At 38.2% G+C, this 13,572-nt stretch overlaps 1 protein-coding gene across 4 annotated transcripts in view; it reads right to left on the minus strand.

Annotated features, from left to right (window-relative positions):
* DIP2A (DIP2 acetate--CoA ligase A) overlaps nt 1-13,572 on the minus strand; it is a 132,726-nt gene that overhangs the window by 83,301 nt on the left and 35,853 nt on the right. For all 4 annotated transcript variants that reach the window (XM_087731445.1, XM_087731444.1, XM_087731447.1 and 1 more), the window contains exon 2: nt 8,358-8,429. In XM_087731445.1, coding sequence (XP_087587571.1) covers nt 8,358-8,429 — 72 coding nt within the window. The remainder of the gene's footprint in view (nt 1-8,357; nt 8,430-13,572) is intronic.

Genomic DNA, 13,572 nt, shown 5'->3' on the forward strand with positions numbered 1-13,572 from the left:
TAAATAGAATTTTAGATACAGCTATTTCCTACTGAACTGTAAAGGAAAAAAAGCAAACTCTTCTCACAAAAATTACCTGAGATGCTAAAGTTCTACATAAAACACATACGCTGAGTTCCAGATCTTTTCATAGAAAACTTAAGGCAGGAGACTAAATAGAAATTATTCCTCAAGAGACTGATATCTGAGGACTGAGGATCTCTCTTTACTTTTTGGTCTGAGAAGCCTCACCTCAATTATTAAGCATCCAGTCTTTACTCAGGTCACAGTTCAATTTTATCATTCTTTGCTGTCATACCACATCCCAAGACATATTACCTGATACACACATTTTTGTCTTCAAGATCTAAAACTATCTAAGTGTTCACATCTTCCAGGTCAGTGAAACTTAACAAGGGTCTACCTAATGTAATTTACTACCCAGAATAAGAAATTAGAAAATAATGAGTTAAAAAAAATAGTAATAGGCATCATATACATGCATCATGCTTGACAATCTTCCACTGTTCTATAACATTTTCTTCTACTCCAGGAAGTAAACTTCAGCTTGTAAGTTTCCACTTAGAGAAAATGAAACAATTTTAAGGGCGTTATTACTTTCCATTAAAGGAAGCATACAACAGCATCAAAAAATACAAAAGCATAGAAGAGGCTTGTTAAAAATTCAATTAATCCAAATACCAGCCAGGAAACTAAACTACCTCATTGAAAATACCAGTGGCAAGAGACATGCTTATTTAGACATTATAACAAGACCGGTAAGCAGAACACCTACATGTCATTAGCTAGAATGTCATTAGCACCCACATGTCATTATTCCTCAGAATAATAGTCCATTCTAAGCAGCAGTTCAGGAGATGCTTCACAAGTAGTCCAGCTCTCCTAACATAAGATGATCCTGCCTGTCAGTCACAGCCCAAATTAATATAAATTACCTAAGTGCCATGCAGCACAGTTCTAAATCCAAGCAGGCAGTAAAAGAAGCAGAAACCAGATATGAAAAGCCCCCATGGCAGAGAGTCACCAAAATCAACACTAGGAGCAGGGAACGGCTGGTGAAGCACAGCAATCAGAGGAAGATGGCTGGCTGTGCAGCACCCAGCTCCAGCAGAGAGCAATGGGACAATTCAGTCCCTGGACTTTGGAAGATCCCTGTTAAAACACTTCTTGCTCGGCTATCAACTTTCAAGGTGATGTTCACCACACCACTTACATAAATTTGGTGGTATTAGCTGAGACAGTACAGGCAATGTCTATTTAAGCACACTAATTAGAAAAGAAGAAAGCAAGCTACCAAGGATGATGGATATAACTACACGGTGCAGTTGGCCAAAGGTCCTCAGACTTCAGATCCAGTTCACTAAGACAGAAACCTCAGGGAGCCAAGTTTCACTGACACACCCAAGTAACTGGCCACTGAAGAGAAAAAGAGCTTCAACAAGATAATTCAGGGGCATCACAGAGAAATCCTGTTTCCATATTAGCAGCCCTCACGGAGGAGAAAAGTTTCCATGCAAGATGGCAGCCCCCTAATGAAGAGAAATTATTCCATACTGTGTTTGCTTGATAAGATGGCCAGATTTACTTTTGAATTGATAGATACGTCTCTAGGGGCAAGAAAAAGGGAAATACTGTGTTAGGTGTTTCAACCACGAACGTCTAGATTTCTCACAGTATCAGAGAGGACTGCATGATGACTTGTCACCGGGGTGTAAAGGTGAAAAGTTCTCACAACGTATCTGAACATGGTCTTGCAAAATATTGAAGATGAATCAGCAGTAAGAGTTCATGTAAACACCAGTAAGGCAGGAAAGGCATTTTGGAGTTACAACTTGAACTGGTTAGAAAGGAAGCTGAAGACCAGCACCTTTTGTGGTAGCATAATCATTCCTGGTGAAAGACACAGAATTACACCAGGAGATGGAGACAACATGTGCCTGAGAAAACCGTGGAACAAAAAAAAATGTTTCCAGTTAATTGAAACTGATAAGCTTTTGGAAGAAAAAGCAACAGCACAGTAAGCAACAGAGCATCTACAAGTGTAAGGAAGCAAAATTAACAGTCATGGCAGACACTATCCCGTAACTTCATCTCACAAATTAGATGACAGTCTTGTCTTCGTTTTTAGAGATATCACTTTTAAATATCTCCTCCCCTTCCCTCCAATCGAAATACTATTTTCCTTTACAACGCAGTCGTCTTTTCCTTTTCAGCAAGGCTTCCCATTCTCTATCTCTTTTTCCCCTAGAAGTCTCCTCCAGGCATCTTTTGGTGAAGCTTTACCAAAACTAATGTTCCCACAGTATTGCCTATGAGATGATGGAGAAGAGGGACTTGTACTACAAGCAAGAGCCAGAAACACCCACATGGGACCATCTCCTATTCCAGTCTTGCATCTCAAGTTCTCCAGAGGGAATTTCAGCAGAAATACACTAACATAGGAAGGATGAAGTAGCACCTGCACATGTTCAGAGCAGAAGTCCCTCAGCTAATACCCAACTCCAATCGTCTACTCAGCAAAACGCATCAAATGGAAAGGACCTGGGATTTTATGGTTGCTTTCATTGCACAGACAGTAACCAAGGAACTGGTTGGGACATAATTACTAACACTAGGTTTAAGCAAAGGGGAAAACTCTAAATGAGCTAGAAAAGTTGGCTGGTACTCCTATCTGGAGGTTTGCTTACGATAAGCCCTTTGTCAAACCTCTCAGCTGTTAAACTAACTAATTCGTATTTGCCATTACCACACCCTTCTGCAAATATTTTGAGGAGCTTTGCAATATGATTGTTCAGGGCAGCCATCCAGCTTACATAACCCTGTTTACATCGAAGAATAAACTCTTCCCCTGACCTGCTTTGCACATAAACCCCGCTTCCTTTTGACTGTGCCTTGAAGCCAAAGTTAGTTCTTTTGTTTTCAAGAAAAACAACAGGAGAAAAAGGAGTAACACCTTACATGCTTTTTAATATTTTTGGGGTTTAATGACCCAAACAAAGGAAAGCCATAAGTGATAAAACTGGAGCAGAGGAAACTGCAAACCAAATCATATTGAAGTTTATGCAGAAATACAGTACCTTTTATTAGAACCAGTAATAGTTGGGACAAAGTACACAAGAAGAGGAGAAAAAACCCCCTTGATTTCAGATACAATTCCCGTATCATACAATTCCTTTGCATTTGTAGGTACTTCACTTTTACCAGACATATCAGCTAGTAGAACATTTCTCTGCTTACAAAAACCCTTTTGGCAAAGTCTCCTTGTATTATATGGCTTGCAAGCAATACTACCACTGATGGCATGGTGCTTTAAAATTTCAAATTGCCTTTATAAAGCCCTCACTGATAAAGATGTTGATGCAGGAGAAAACATCCGCTCCTGGGAACATACAAATGAGTAAAGGACACTGACTAAATAGCATTTCTGGTTTAGGCCTCAAAGAGCTCCTTAAGAGATCTATGGAAGAACAAGCTGAAATCACTTGTCCTTACTTTAAAAACATCTGAAGAACCACGTGTTTTAATAAAAAAAAAATATGATTAGCTTGTTTCCTTTACGACTATTTCATCTTAATTACTCTCCAACTTAGTAATAGAAGTGAAAGATGACTCTGTATGTGTTAATTAGTCTCAGATTAAAGCACTATGAAAAGCTCTCTTAACTGATACCACTGAATGACAATTGGATCTCGCAATACTCTGAGGCAAGGTTTTGCTGTATTAAGAAGGAGCTATATGCTCAGGTTACTTGATATTTATAAAATGCAACATTTAGCATCGCTTTTAACTCATTAAAATAACCAGTGATTAGCTGCCATACAGGGGTTTGGGGTTTTTTGCATTTTATTGTTTTTTGTTTTGTTTTTTTTTTTTTAAATCCTGAATATTAGAAATAATATTTTGTTAATGACAATCAATCCAGGGGTTTTTGTTCTCACTAGTTACACTATTAGTCTATGAAAAAGTACGCTGGAGACATGCAAGTCTTTAAATCTAATCCACCACAGTAAAACTCCAGGACAGCAAGCTCTCAAGAAAAGAGATGCAAAGCTTCACATGGTAAGTTTTTTTTTTATTTTAATTTTTTTTTGTTTTACAGTAATCCAAGAAGCTTGACCTAAACACCTTGGGTTTTCTAGGTCATACTTTATGCCAGATTTCACTCAGGTAAGCTTTCTCAAAACTACCATTAATCCGGACTAGTATTTACGGTTGACAAAGACACCGCATCCTGTAAATAGCGGGTCTCAGAGGCAAATGAAGAACGTGTGTTTTTTCAAGTTTATAAAGCAGAAGCATGTCTGGTTTAGTATTTACATATAAAGAAAACAAAAATGGAGAGATATTTGTTATATTGTCACTAATTGATAAGCACTAGTGGCAGTTGCACTATGGTTAATTAATTTTCTTTCACGATTAATCCATAAAAAGCAGCAATCTTAAAAATTTACTTGCCCAAGATGAAGATGGGCATCTGGAACTTTTATGTGAAACCTGATGGCTGAAGAGACGATCAGAGGCAGCAGGGGTGAAACGGTAAGTTTTAATTTGGCATTGATTGTTTATTCTTGCACCAAATTTGTTTCTAACATCTACCAAATCAGATTTGACATAAGAAAGCTAACAGGAACAGACCATTATGTGCTGTGGCTAATTACAATCATGTCGCTGATACAGAACAAGTCTGCTTTATTGGATGACTCAGTGCAGATCCACTACTGACTGCAGAAGTACGGCCTCAAGCTGAAGCAATTACCTTCAAGTCAATAGAGGTCTCTTCTGTCATCTCAGGATTAGATGGAAATCAGCTGATGTATTTTTCATGTTTGATTTTATCTTGTTTCTTCTGCTTTGGTTTGGAAGTGTTCTTGAATCTTTAAGATCACCAGGTCCTAGCAGGTTCTTCTGACAAATGATTTCTTTTTTAAGTACTTAAGTACATTTGAAGTACATTTAAGTACTTTTAAAAATCACTTGCGTTGCCCAAGACAATCTCTGAAACTTTCTTTTTCGTTTCCCAGCAGAGGTCTCCCAGGTTGGTTCTAGCTACCACACCAAGATCTGTCTTGGACTTCCTCAGAGAATAATCTTGGAATTTATTCTTATTGTTCTCACAAACAGCAAAAACAGGGAAAGGAAAGCTTACACACATCTTTTGTTCTCCAGAAATACAGGGCATTCAAGCCCTGATGACCCTGGAGTGCCTTCACTACAAAGAGGTCCCTGAGTTTATGAATGAGCACAGTGGTCAATCTGCAAATCCAGTACCAGCATGGAAGATGTGCCTCAACAGAATACAGGTGCTCAAGGCACTGGTCTGATGCCACTGGCATGTGACAACTAATCTACAATGTGACAGCTGGCCTCAAATGTTAGCATTGAGTTTTCTCAACTGAGAGCATATTTAGACCAGGAAAATCTGACTCCTGAAACATTCAAGAGCTAGGAAGAAAACAAGTAAAACACAGGCAAATAAAAAATATATATAGTGCTATATAGGTGGTATTATTATTATTATATATAAAATATATTATATTACATATAAAATACTGTGGCTGTTTTGTTTATATATTTATATATTATACATAAAGTATATCATTTATATATATTTTATATATTTAAAAATAAAACAGCTACACTGGCCAAGCTTTTAAAACTACAGAAAATATTCTTTTTTTTTTTTTTTTTAAAGAAACTGCTGGTAGGTAAGTAGGAAATTACCACAGTATAGCAAATGATGGTTCCAGGGTAATTCCTATTTAACAAAAGGGAATGCAGACTACCTTCAAGTGACTGACTGGTTGCTGTCAGAACCTCTGAGGTTCGTATTTCATCTTCCCCTTTGGTTAAAATAGCTTTGAAATGGTTTTAAGTGTCTGGAGTATCAGCAGAATTCAGGTAATGGCATGGCAACCACTAAAAAGAAACCTACAGTTACCAACATATCACATTTGAGTGCAGAAAAGAAATTTTATTTATTTCACATTCAACAATCAGCTCATGACATTCCACTTCCTGACATGAATTTTTTAATGCTCCAATGACAAATGAAACTTCACAGGTAGAAGTTACCTGCTCTCGCAAGCACAGCATCGAGATTGCTTATAATGAGGCTTTTGGAATTGCCATCATCTCTGGTATTGTTTCTCATTCTGAGATATATCCCACATGTGGGAATATAAAGTGATTCTAGAAAGAAACAGTTCCTTTAATCATTAAAAGTTTCCTGAAATTCAACAGAAAAATTACAATGAACATTGGCAACAAGGAAAAAAAGAAAGAGAGAAGGGAGTACAGTATTTGCTCCCCATCAGCATAGTACGCTCCAGGATGCAAGTTACCAAATTTCACTGTAAATGCTGCTCATTTTATCATGTTATTTCTGAATCTTTTTACACCCAAGCTCTATCCACATTCAAAATGTATTTTTGCAATGTGTCTGATGTTATCCATCACTCAGAAGCTTCACTTAGCAGCATGCCAGGTTGCCTACAGATATAATTAATTATTTCCTCAGAGTTTTATCTGAAATTTGGGTGCAGAGGTTGACTGGGGAAACTGATTATTGACTGATTACTGTTAAGGCCTGCTATTACTCACCACTTGTTTTTACTTTTGCACAATGCATTTGGTTGGATTAGTGAAAGATAACACATTCTAGTTAGTATTTCACCGTAACTACATAGTTTTATGGTTCCGAAGTGAAATCTAACATTTCCACTAACTCTTCATAACTGCAGGTTTAGAATTTTAGAATGGAAAACAGAGCCTACAGGAATGCAACTCCTGAATAGTAACATGTTCTACTTAATTTTACTGTTAATTGAAAATATGCTTTCCAGCCACTTCTTTCTTTTTCTATTCACCAAGCCCTCTGTGGGGTTATTTAACACTGTCTGTATAATGATTTGGTTCCCCACAGATTCAGCTACACAGTGCAGTAGAAACTTGATCCAATCCATTTTATACGGCATTGAAAGAGCAGGAGTTCTCATATGATCAGTTTTTATGTGGCAGCTGATGAGGTATAGCATGAAAACTTCCAGAACTCAAATCTTATTGGTATATGAGTATGCTTTAAGACACAAAGATCATACAACTTTTTGATTCATAAATATTTGTTAAAAGAAGATCCCATCAACCACCCATGTAAATCTGAATGCTATGATTACAGATATCTCTTTCCAATTTCAAACAAGACAGAAGAATCACCCCAAAAATTGCAGAAAAACCTGTCCACATTCAAGTCTAAGTTGGAGAACCTACAGTAGATTCACAGAACGGTCACTGTTCTCTCAATTTAATCCATCTCTTTCCACAATTGCTTCCAAACCTGTGCCACTACTTTTTCCTTCTTTACAAGTACCACATCAACATGCAGACCTATCTCAAGTTCTCTAATCATTTCATATTTCACAAACTTACAGTAATTAAAACCTTTCATTTAAAACAATTTTCCCATTACTCCTTTTTCTACTTTCCTGCCTCTCACCAGGAATTCTATTTCTTACTCAGTACTTTCACTGCTCACCCTACATTTTGTTAAAAACCTTCCAAATCAGCAGAACTGTACTATCAGCTAAAATTTTGTAACAAAACAAGTAGAGCAAGGTACTGCTGCACTAGGAGGAAGACATCAGGTTTTGTGACATTCAAATAAGTACTGAAGACCATGAGATAAAATTAACTGGTCAGCAGTCTTTACCTCGTAGCCCAACAGAGAAAAGATGACAATGCATATATTTGGAAAAGAAATGATGACCAAATCAGCTTTAGAAAGACCCGAGTTATTGGTCCTGGGGATGGTCAAATCACAGACTAAGAACTTCAAATCTAAAATGCTGGCATCCATCAGTCTGCAAAAACTTGATGGATAATGGGAAACTTAATGAATCCTATCAGGAATGCCACTAAGCAAAGGATGTTACAAAAAATCCTGGGATCAAATTGTTAACGACAAAATCTACTGCAGGCTCAAAGCCACTGGGACTCCCACACATTAATCTGAGCCATGCTGAAGCTGTGTCAATTAATAAAATTCTGAGCTAGAACTGGGTTAATGGAACATATGTCAGGAAACTGAAATAAGTAGTTAGCTTAGGGTTTTTAAGCAAACTTTGGGTTTTTGCCAGGTGAAACACTGGAACAGGGTGGTGAAACACTGGAACAGGTCGCCCAGAGAGGTGGTAGATGCCCCATCCTTGGAAACATTCAAGGACAGGCTAGATGGGGCTCCGAGCAACCTGATCTAGTCTAGATGTCCCTGCCCATTGCAGGGGGGTTGGACTAGATGGCCTTTATAGGTCCCTTCCATCCCAAAGCATTCTATGATTCTATAATTATATGCAGTCTCTTACCTTGAATTAGTGGTATGTACCGTGCTAACAGCTTTGCTCTTTTCTTTTCATATCCTTTCTGAGTGATGTCTCCTAAAGAAACAAAGAAATAAATTCATGTTGTTTTGAACAGTTTTTAAATAAGCCTTCTCATTTTCGTGACAACTATGATTAAACTCACTAACATTGAATCAGTCACATTAGCAACAAAGACCTGGGCATGTCAGAGAAATTCATGGCCATATACATACCACCCAGGCAGCACCATCTGTGCACATATGAAAATAAGTGTCTTGGAAGTATACGACAGAAATAGTGTTTTTGTCTGCAGCACCTGTGTTAAAACTGGTTCTGGAGATATTTACCATAATGCAGAACATAGCACAAAAGATTTGCAACGTAGCAGAAGCCAACGAAGCTGACAAGCCTGGCTCTGCACCCTTCTGGGGCATCAGAAATGCTCAATATACCAGGGCTTGAGAGAACATCCTCTAGCACACCTTTGTAGCACCTTTCAAACTCTAGACCATGTTGTCCACTCTGCACTGTGCAGCACATCAGTCTCCACTTTCAAATTCTAGGAGGTGATAATCACTTTCGAGCACTAGTTTTTATTCACAGTCATCATCTGATAACCTGTTTTAAACCTATATTGCAGGCTCCACTGGCAAAACGCGACATCTTTTCATGCAGACTAGAATAAAAAAAAACTTCTATAGAAACCCAAAATAAGTTTCTGAGACATTTCAGAATCTGTACTTCCATGATTCTACCAACAGAACAAGGTGGCTCCATGCAAAACCAGTGGCAAGCTTAGTCTAAAAATAAAAAAATCCAAACACCACCAAAATTCTATGAGCTTTGTCCATTTTCTAGATCTCAGCATAGACGTGAAAACAGTGATCTCAAATAACTTAAAACCACTCCCAGCTCCCAAAATTCACGCTTGCTTAGACAGTGAGATACTATGCAGTTCCACTAACAAAGTGGACTTTTCTCCCTCCATACTTGGCAAAACCATCACAACAGCATGAAATACAACCAAGATTAAAGATAGAAAAAATATCTTATATTTTTGAAAACGTACTCAAGTAGAAGGTGAGTTTTAGAAATGTAGGCAGATAATTATCTTGACTTTAATTAGGAAACAAAGGTAAAAATTTACATTTAGATCTTTGCTTCAAGCACATTCTTCCAGCAACATATTGGTGAAAGAGCGTATCAAAGCAAACTATGGAGAAGGGGGGGGGGGGGGGGGGGGGAAGGCATGAACAACATATATACGGATTAAGTAAAACAGCCTACCTCTGGCCATTTGCTTTCTGCCAAACCTGAAAATTTTTCTCCATCCTATTCACACAGGGAATCAAAACTTAATGTCTGGAAACCATAAGAGGAGTAGCATGCTTGTTGCATGAATGGATATAGGTCTTGCATTTGACAGAACTCCAAGAATACTACACCATGCTATTTCTAAGGACTCTCTGACCTCAGTCATCAGGTGTGCAGTAAGAACTGACAACATGTCCCGGACTTGGGACTTTGCTGGGTATCTGTCTTTATCCTTACCAAAGTTTTCTACAGGCAACCAGCAGAATCAAGAGTTATGAGAGCAATCCAGAGAAAGACAGAGCATGATTTACACAGGATTCATTCCATTTGGAAATGAGGCTATAGAAGTATATATAAGATTATATGTTACTAGTAACAGTTATTTTTAATTGATCCAGATGAGTGGCATTGCTTGGGCATGCAGAAGCAAGAACCCCTTTTCCTCAGTCAGGTGTTACACAGAAAAGTTCTTACTCTGTACCTTAAAATGTTTCTCAGGTATTTGCCTTAATACATAAAGGTTGGTTTTGGTTTTTTATTTAATATTTTCCATAGCAGTATGTGCTCTAAATGTATTTCCTCAAACATCTACCTTCCTCCTATATCACAGTGTTGGATATGCGAGAAATAAGACAAAGGATGTTAAGGCAGAGGACATTAATCAATCTCTGTAAACAGTTAACAAGACCTGGCCTGAGAGAAGAAACAGGAGGACACCAGTCCAGCAACAGTCTAGTAAGGAAATACCAAGATAAGCAGGAGAAAACAAGGCCACTGATAAAGCCAAAGTGAGAATCACTTGAACCATGAGTGAACTATCCTAATTAACATAGTAAAAACCGCACCTCCAGCAACGAAGCCCCTGGCCCAAGCAAAGACCCCTACCCACTGAGCATGCTCTGTAAATTTAAAACACACTGTACCCTTAAGTGGAGATGAGGCTTGTGAGAACCAACAGAAGCAAGGACGAATAAGTGGAATTGTGAAAATACTGATAACAGCTACTCAGCATGTACAAAATGTCACTGCATGTTAACCAAGATGTGCTAGGCTTGTGGAGTTATCACCTAGCACCCATCTCTGCACAGACATGAAATGAACAAATATCTCGACTCTGTGTTATTTGGCTTTTTGCACACCGGGTAAAAGAACCCTGCTTTGTGGGACAACAACAGGACATTACTAACAGAAATAAAGTAACTTCATTCTACCATCCCCCCACAATTATGTGAATATGCATCATTTAAAGCTACTGACAGTATGCCAAAACAAGCAATGAGAGCTTGAAGATACTGTTCAAAACAGATAAGGAAAAAAAAAAAAAAACAACCAAATCCCGGAGCGCTTCAATCATTGCAAGTATTTCAAACTATAACCAAAGAGAATCTGTCAGTTTTTACTCATAAACCTGTGTAAATATTTCATATCAAATTTGGACATAAGACGGAAATGCTTTGCTTATCATTTTTCTTGAGCGGAAATTTTTTTAGCAGAAGAAATATCATTTATATATATGTATGTTATATAATTATATCAAAACAGGAATGAAATCAAAACAAAACACAAAAATGCCTAAACAGATTTGTGTGCCTGGGAAAATCTAATCAAAATGACAAATTACACTCTAAGTCCATCACTTCTACAAAGAAAGAAAAAGGATACCAAAAAAGATGCATCATTTTCAGTTATGGAGGAAAAAAACCCAAAACACTCAAGAAGCACCAGCAGGAAGAACAGTTTATCTTAAAATATAAGTAATTTGGAAGACTAAAGCAACCTCAGCAAATTCTTTAAGTGACAAATGCTGTATGTAACACAAATTTGCCATACCGTAACTTCAGGAAGGACAGTAATTTTCACAGCTCCATAAATGACTCAAGTAATCCTTAAATCATATCTCTGTGCAAATCAGCCACCTTGCAAGGTATCACCCAATTGAAGAGGTATTCCATGGAAGCAGCAGATCAAAAGACAGGGTTGAAAAGAAAGTCTCATTTAAACCAGAATATCTCAAACTTCGGCTTCTCACTGCATTTGGAAATTCTTTGATTTTACTGGAACGCTGACTTGAAAAATTTTCCTTGAACTGGGTTAAGAAAAGTCCAAAGTATCTCTGTCGATTTTTGCAGCCCCACTGGCAAGTCAGACTTTGCTGCCCCAGCAAAGATTTTCTTTGTTCCCTTCTCAAAAGCTTGGGGGTGGATTCCTCCTGACAATTGCTCCCCACCCCCTCACCCTCAGAGCCTCAGTGGGATTAACCCATCATTTGGGGTTCTTTGTGATCTCTCACCTCTTGCAAAAAGAGCCGCTTAGCCATATCTGGTATGTCAGGGCCACAGCTGCTGTCATTTAGCCTCACTTTCTCCCTAGTTATTAGATTACACAAAAGCAATATGAGGTTCTTCAGTCTCAGCAAACCAGCTGGGACCCCTGGATAAAACTAGCCACTGGGCCGAGCTGTTAGTTCTCTGTCTGGAATATCTGTCATCTTTTACAGTATGTCAGAGGCTCCAAAAAAGTTAATCTAGACAGAGATGAAAGTGTTGGCATGTCTTAAAATGATCTATAAAAATTACTTTCTTAATTAGTGCACAAAGAATCTGTCATGCAATTACCCCAAATCTATCCAGGCATGGTTTTGTTTCACAATGTTAGCACTATAGCCAACAGAATCTTAATGCCAAATTAACTAAATAAACATCACCAACATTTTATTAATTATTTTTCATTGGCTATCGACTTGCTGGATTCAAAAATTTCAACTAACTTACTTTAAATTCTGAAAAGCAGGTGGTGAACACTGAGTAAGTGCTTCAATGCTCTTCAAAAAACACAAGAATAGGGAACAAGCACATGCTCTACCACCTAGATAGAGCTGCCATGCCTCACTGCATCGCAAAATCCTCACACTGCAAAATCCTGACATTGTAATCTCAACTATTTTATGGTAGCTCTACCCATTGGATAAAAATGCTTAGAAAAAGCTTTTTTTAACTAGCAATTGGGCATATTTGAGCTACGTAGTTCATAAATAAATACAGTGTGCCTAACAGAGAATGTTATTTCCTTGATGACCACCAGAAAAGGACACCCACAAGTGCAGCAGCCTCTCCTCTTCAGTGCATGAACATACAGGGCAGAACACATCCAGTGCTGTTCCAGCTCCTTTGTAGCTTTGTATCCCTTCACTGAGGAGTCCTTGAAGGCTTCTGATGGAGAAGGGAAGATGAGCAAGATGCAGACAGACACTGAAAAGCTCATGGAAAGGTGAGCTTGCTATTAAGTGAGTAACTTTTCCAGCCCTTAATCGGTAGTTTGCACTTAAATTCTCACTGGGAGCAGCTATAAGAAACGACGCACTACACTGTGCTGGCAATAGGTCTCAAGAGTTGGTCATGTAAACACTCTCCACAAGATGACTGCGTACCATACAGCTGAGGACAGCTCTGGGAGAGCCTAGTACTTGCTAAAGATAAGGAAATGGCTCCAGGTCACCAATTTGCAGAGGTCAAGAAGAGAGATATTTCTAAATGAGAAGTGACTGTGCATTAAACGTGGATGAAAAGAATAAGATGTATTAGCTTTGCAAGATGAAACCCTTAAGGATTCCACTGTTTGGCCACTGGTGAGTAAAGCCACAATCTCAGGTATATCAACTACTGACAAATCACTGCAGAAACTTTTGCCTATTCTTTCAGTATAAAGTGAAAGTCAAGGGTGTGAATACTGGTTTCTGCCTGAAGAGGTGGTTCTTGGGTGGTTTGAAAAGGCAGGCAAGTTGCCAGTCTAAAATATAACTCAGAAGTCACCTACGGAAAAATTTAAAGTAAATCTCCAGTGTTTCTGGGGACAGGTTGTCACTATATTTGAAAGGCTGGTGGAGTTGGAAGAATCAATTCAGCAG

The sequence above is a fragment of the Nipponia nippon genome, unplaced genomic scaffold, assembly GCF_047370975.1.
Source record: "Nipponia nippon isolate SJK-2023a ecotype South Korea unplaced genomic scaffold, ASM4737097v1 scaffold_5, whole genome shotgun sequence".
Classification (NCBI taxonomy): Eukaryota; Metazoa; Chordata; class Aves; order Pelecaniformes; family Threskiornithidae; genus Nipponia; species Nipponia nippon.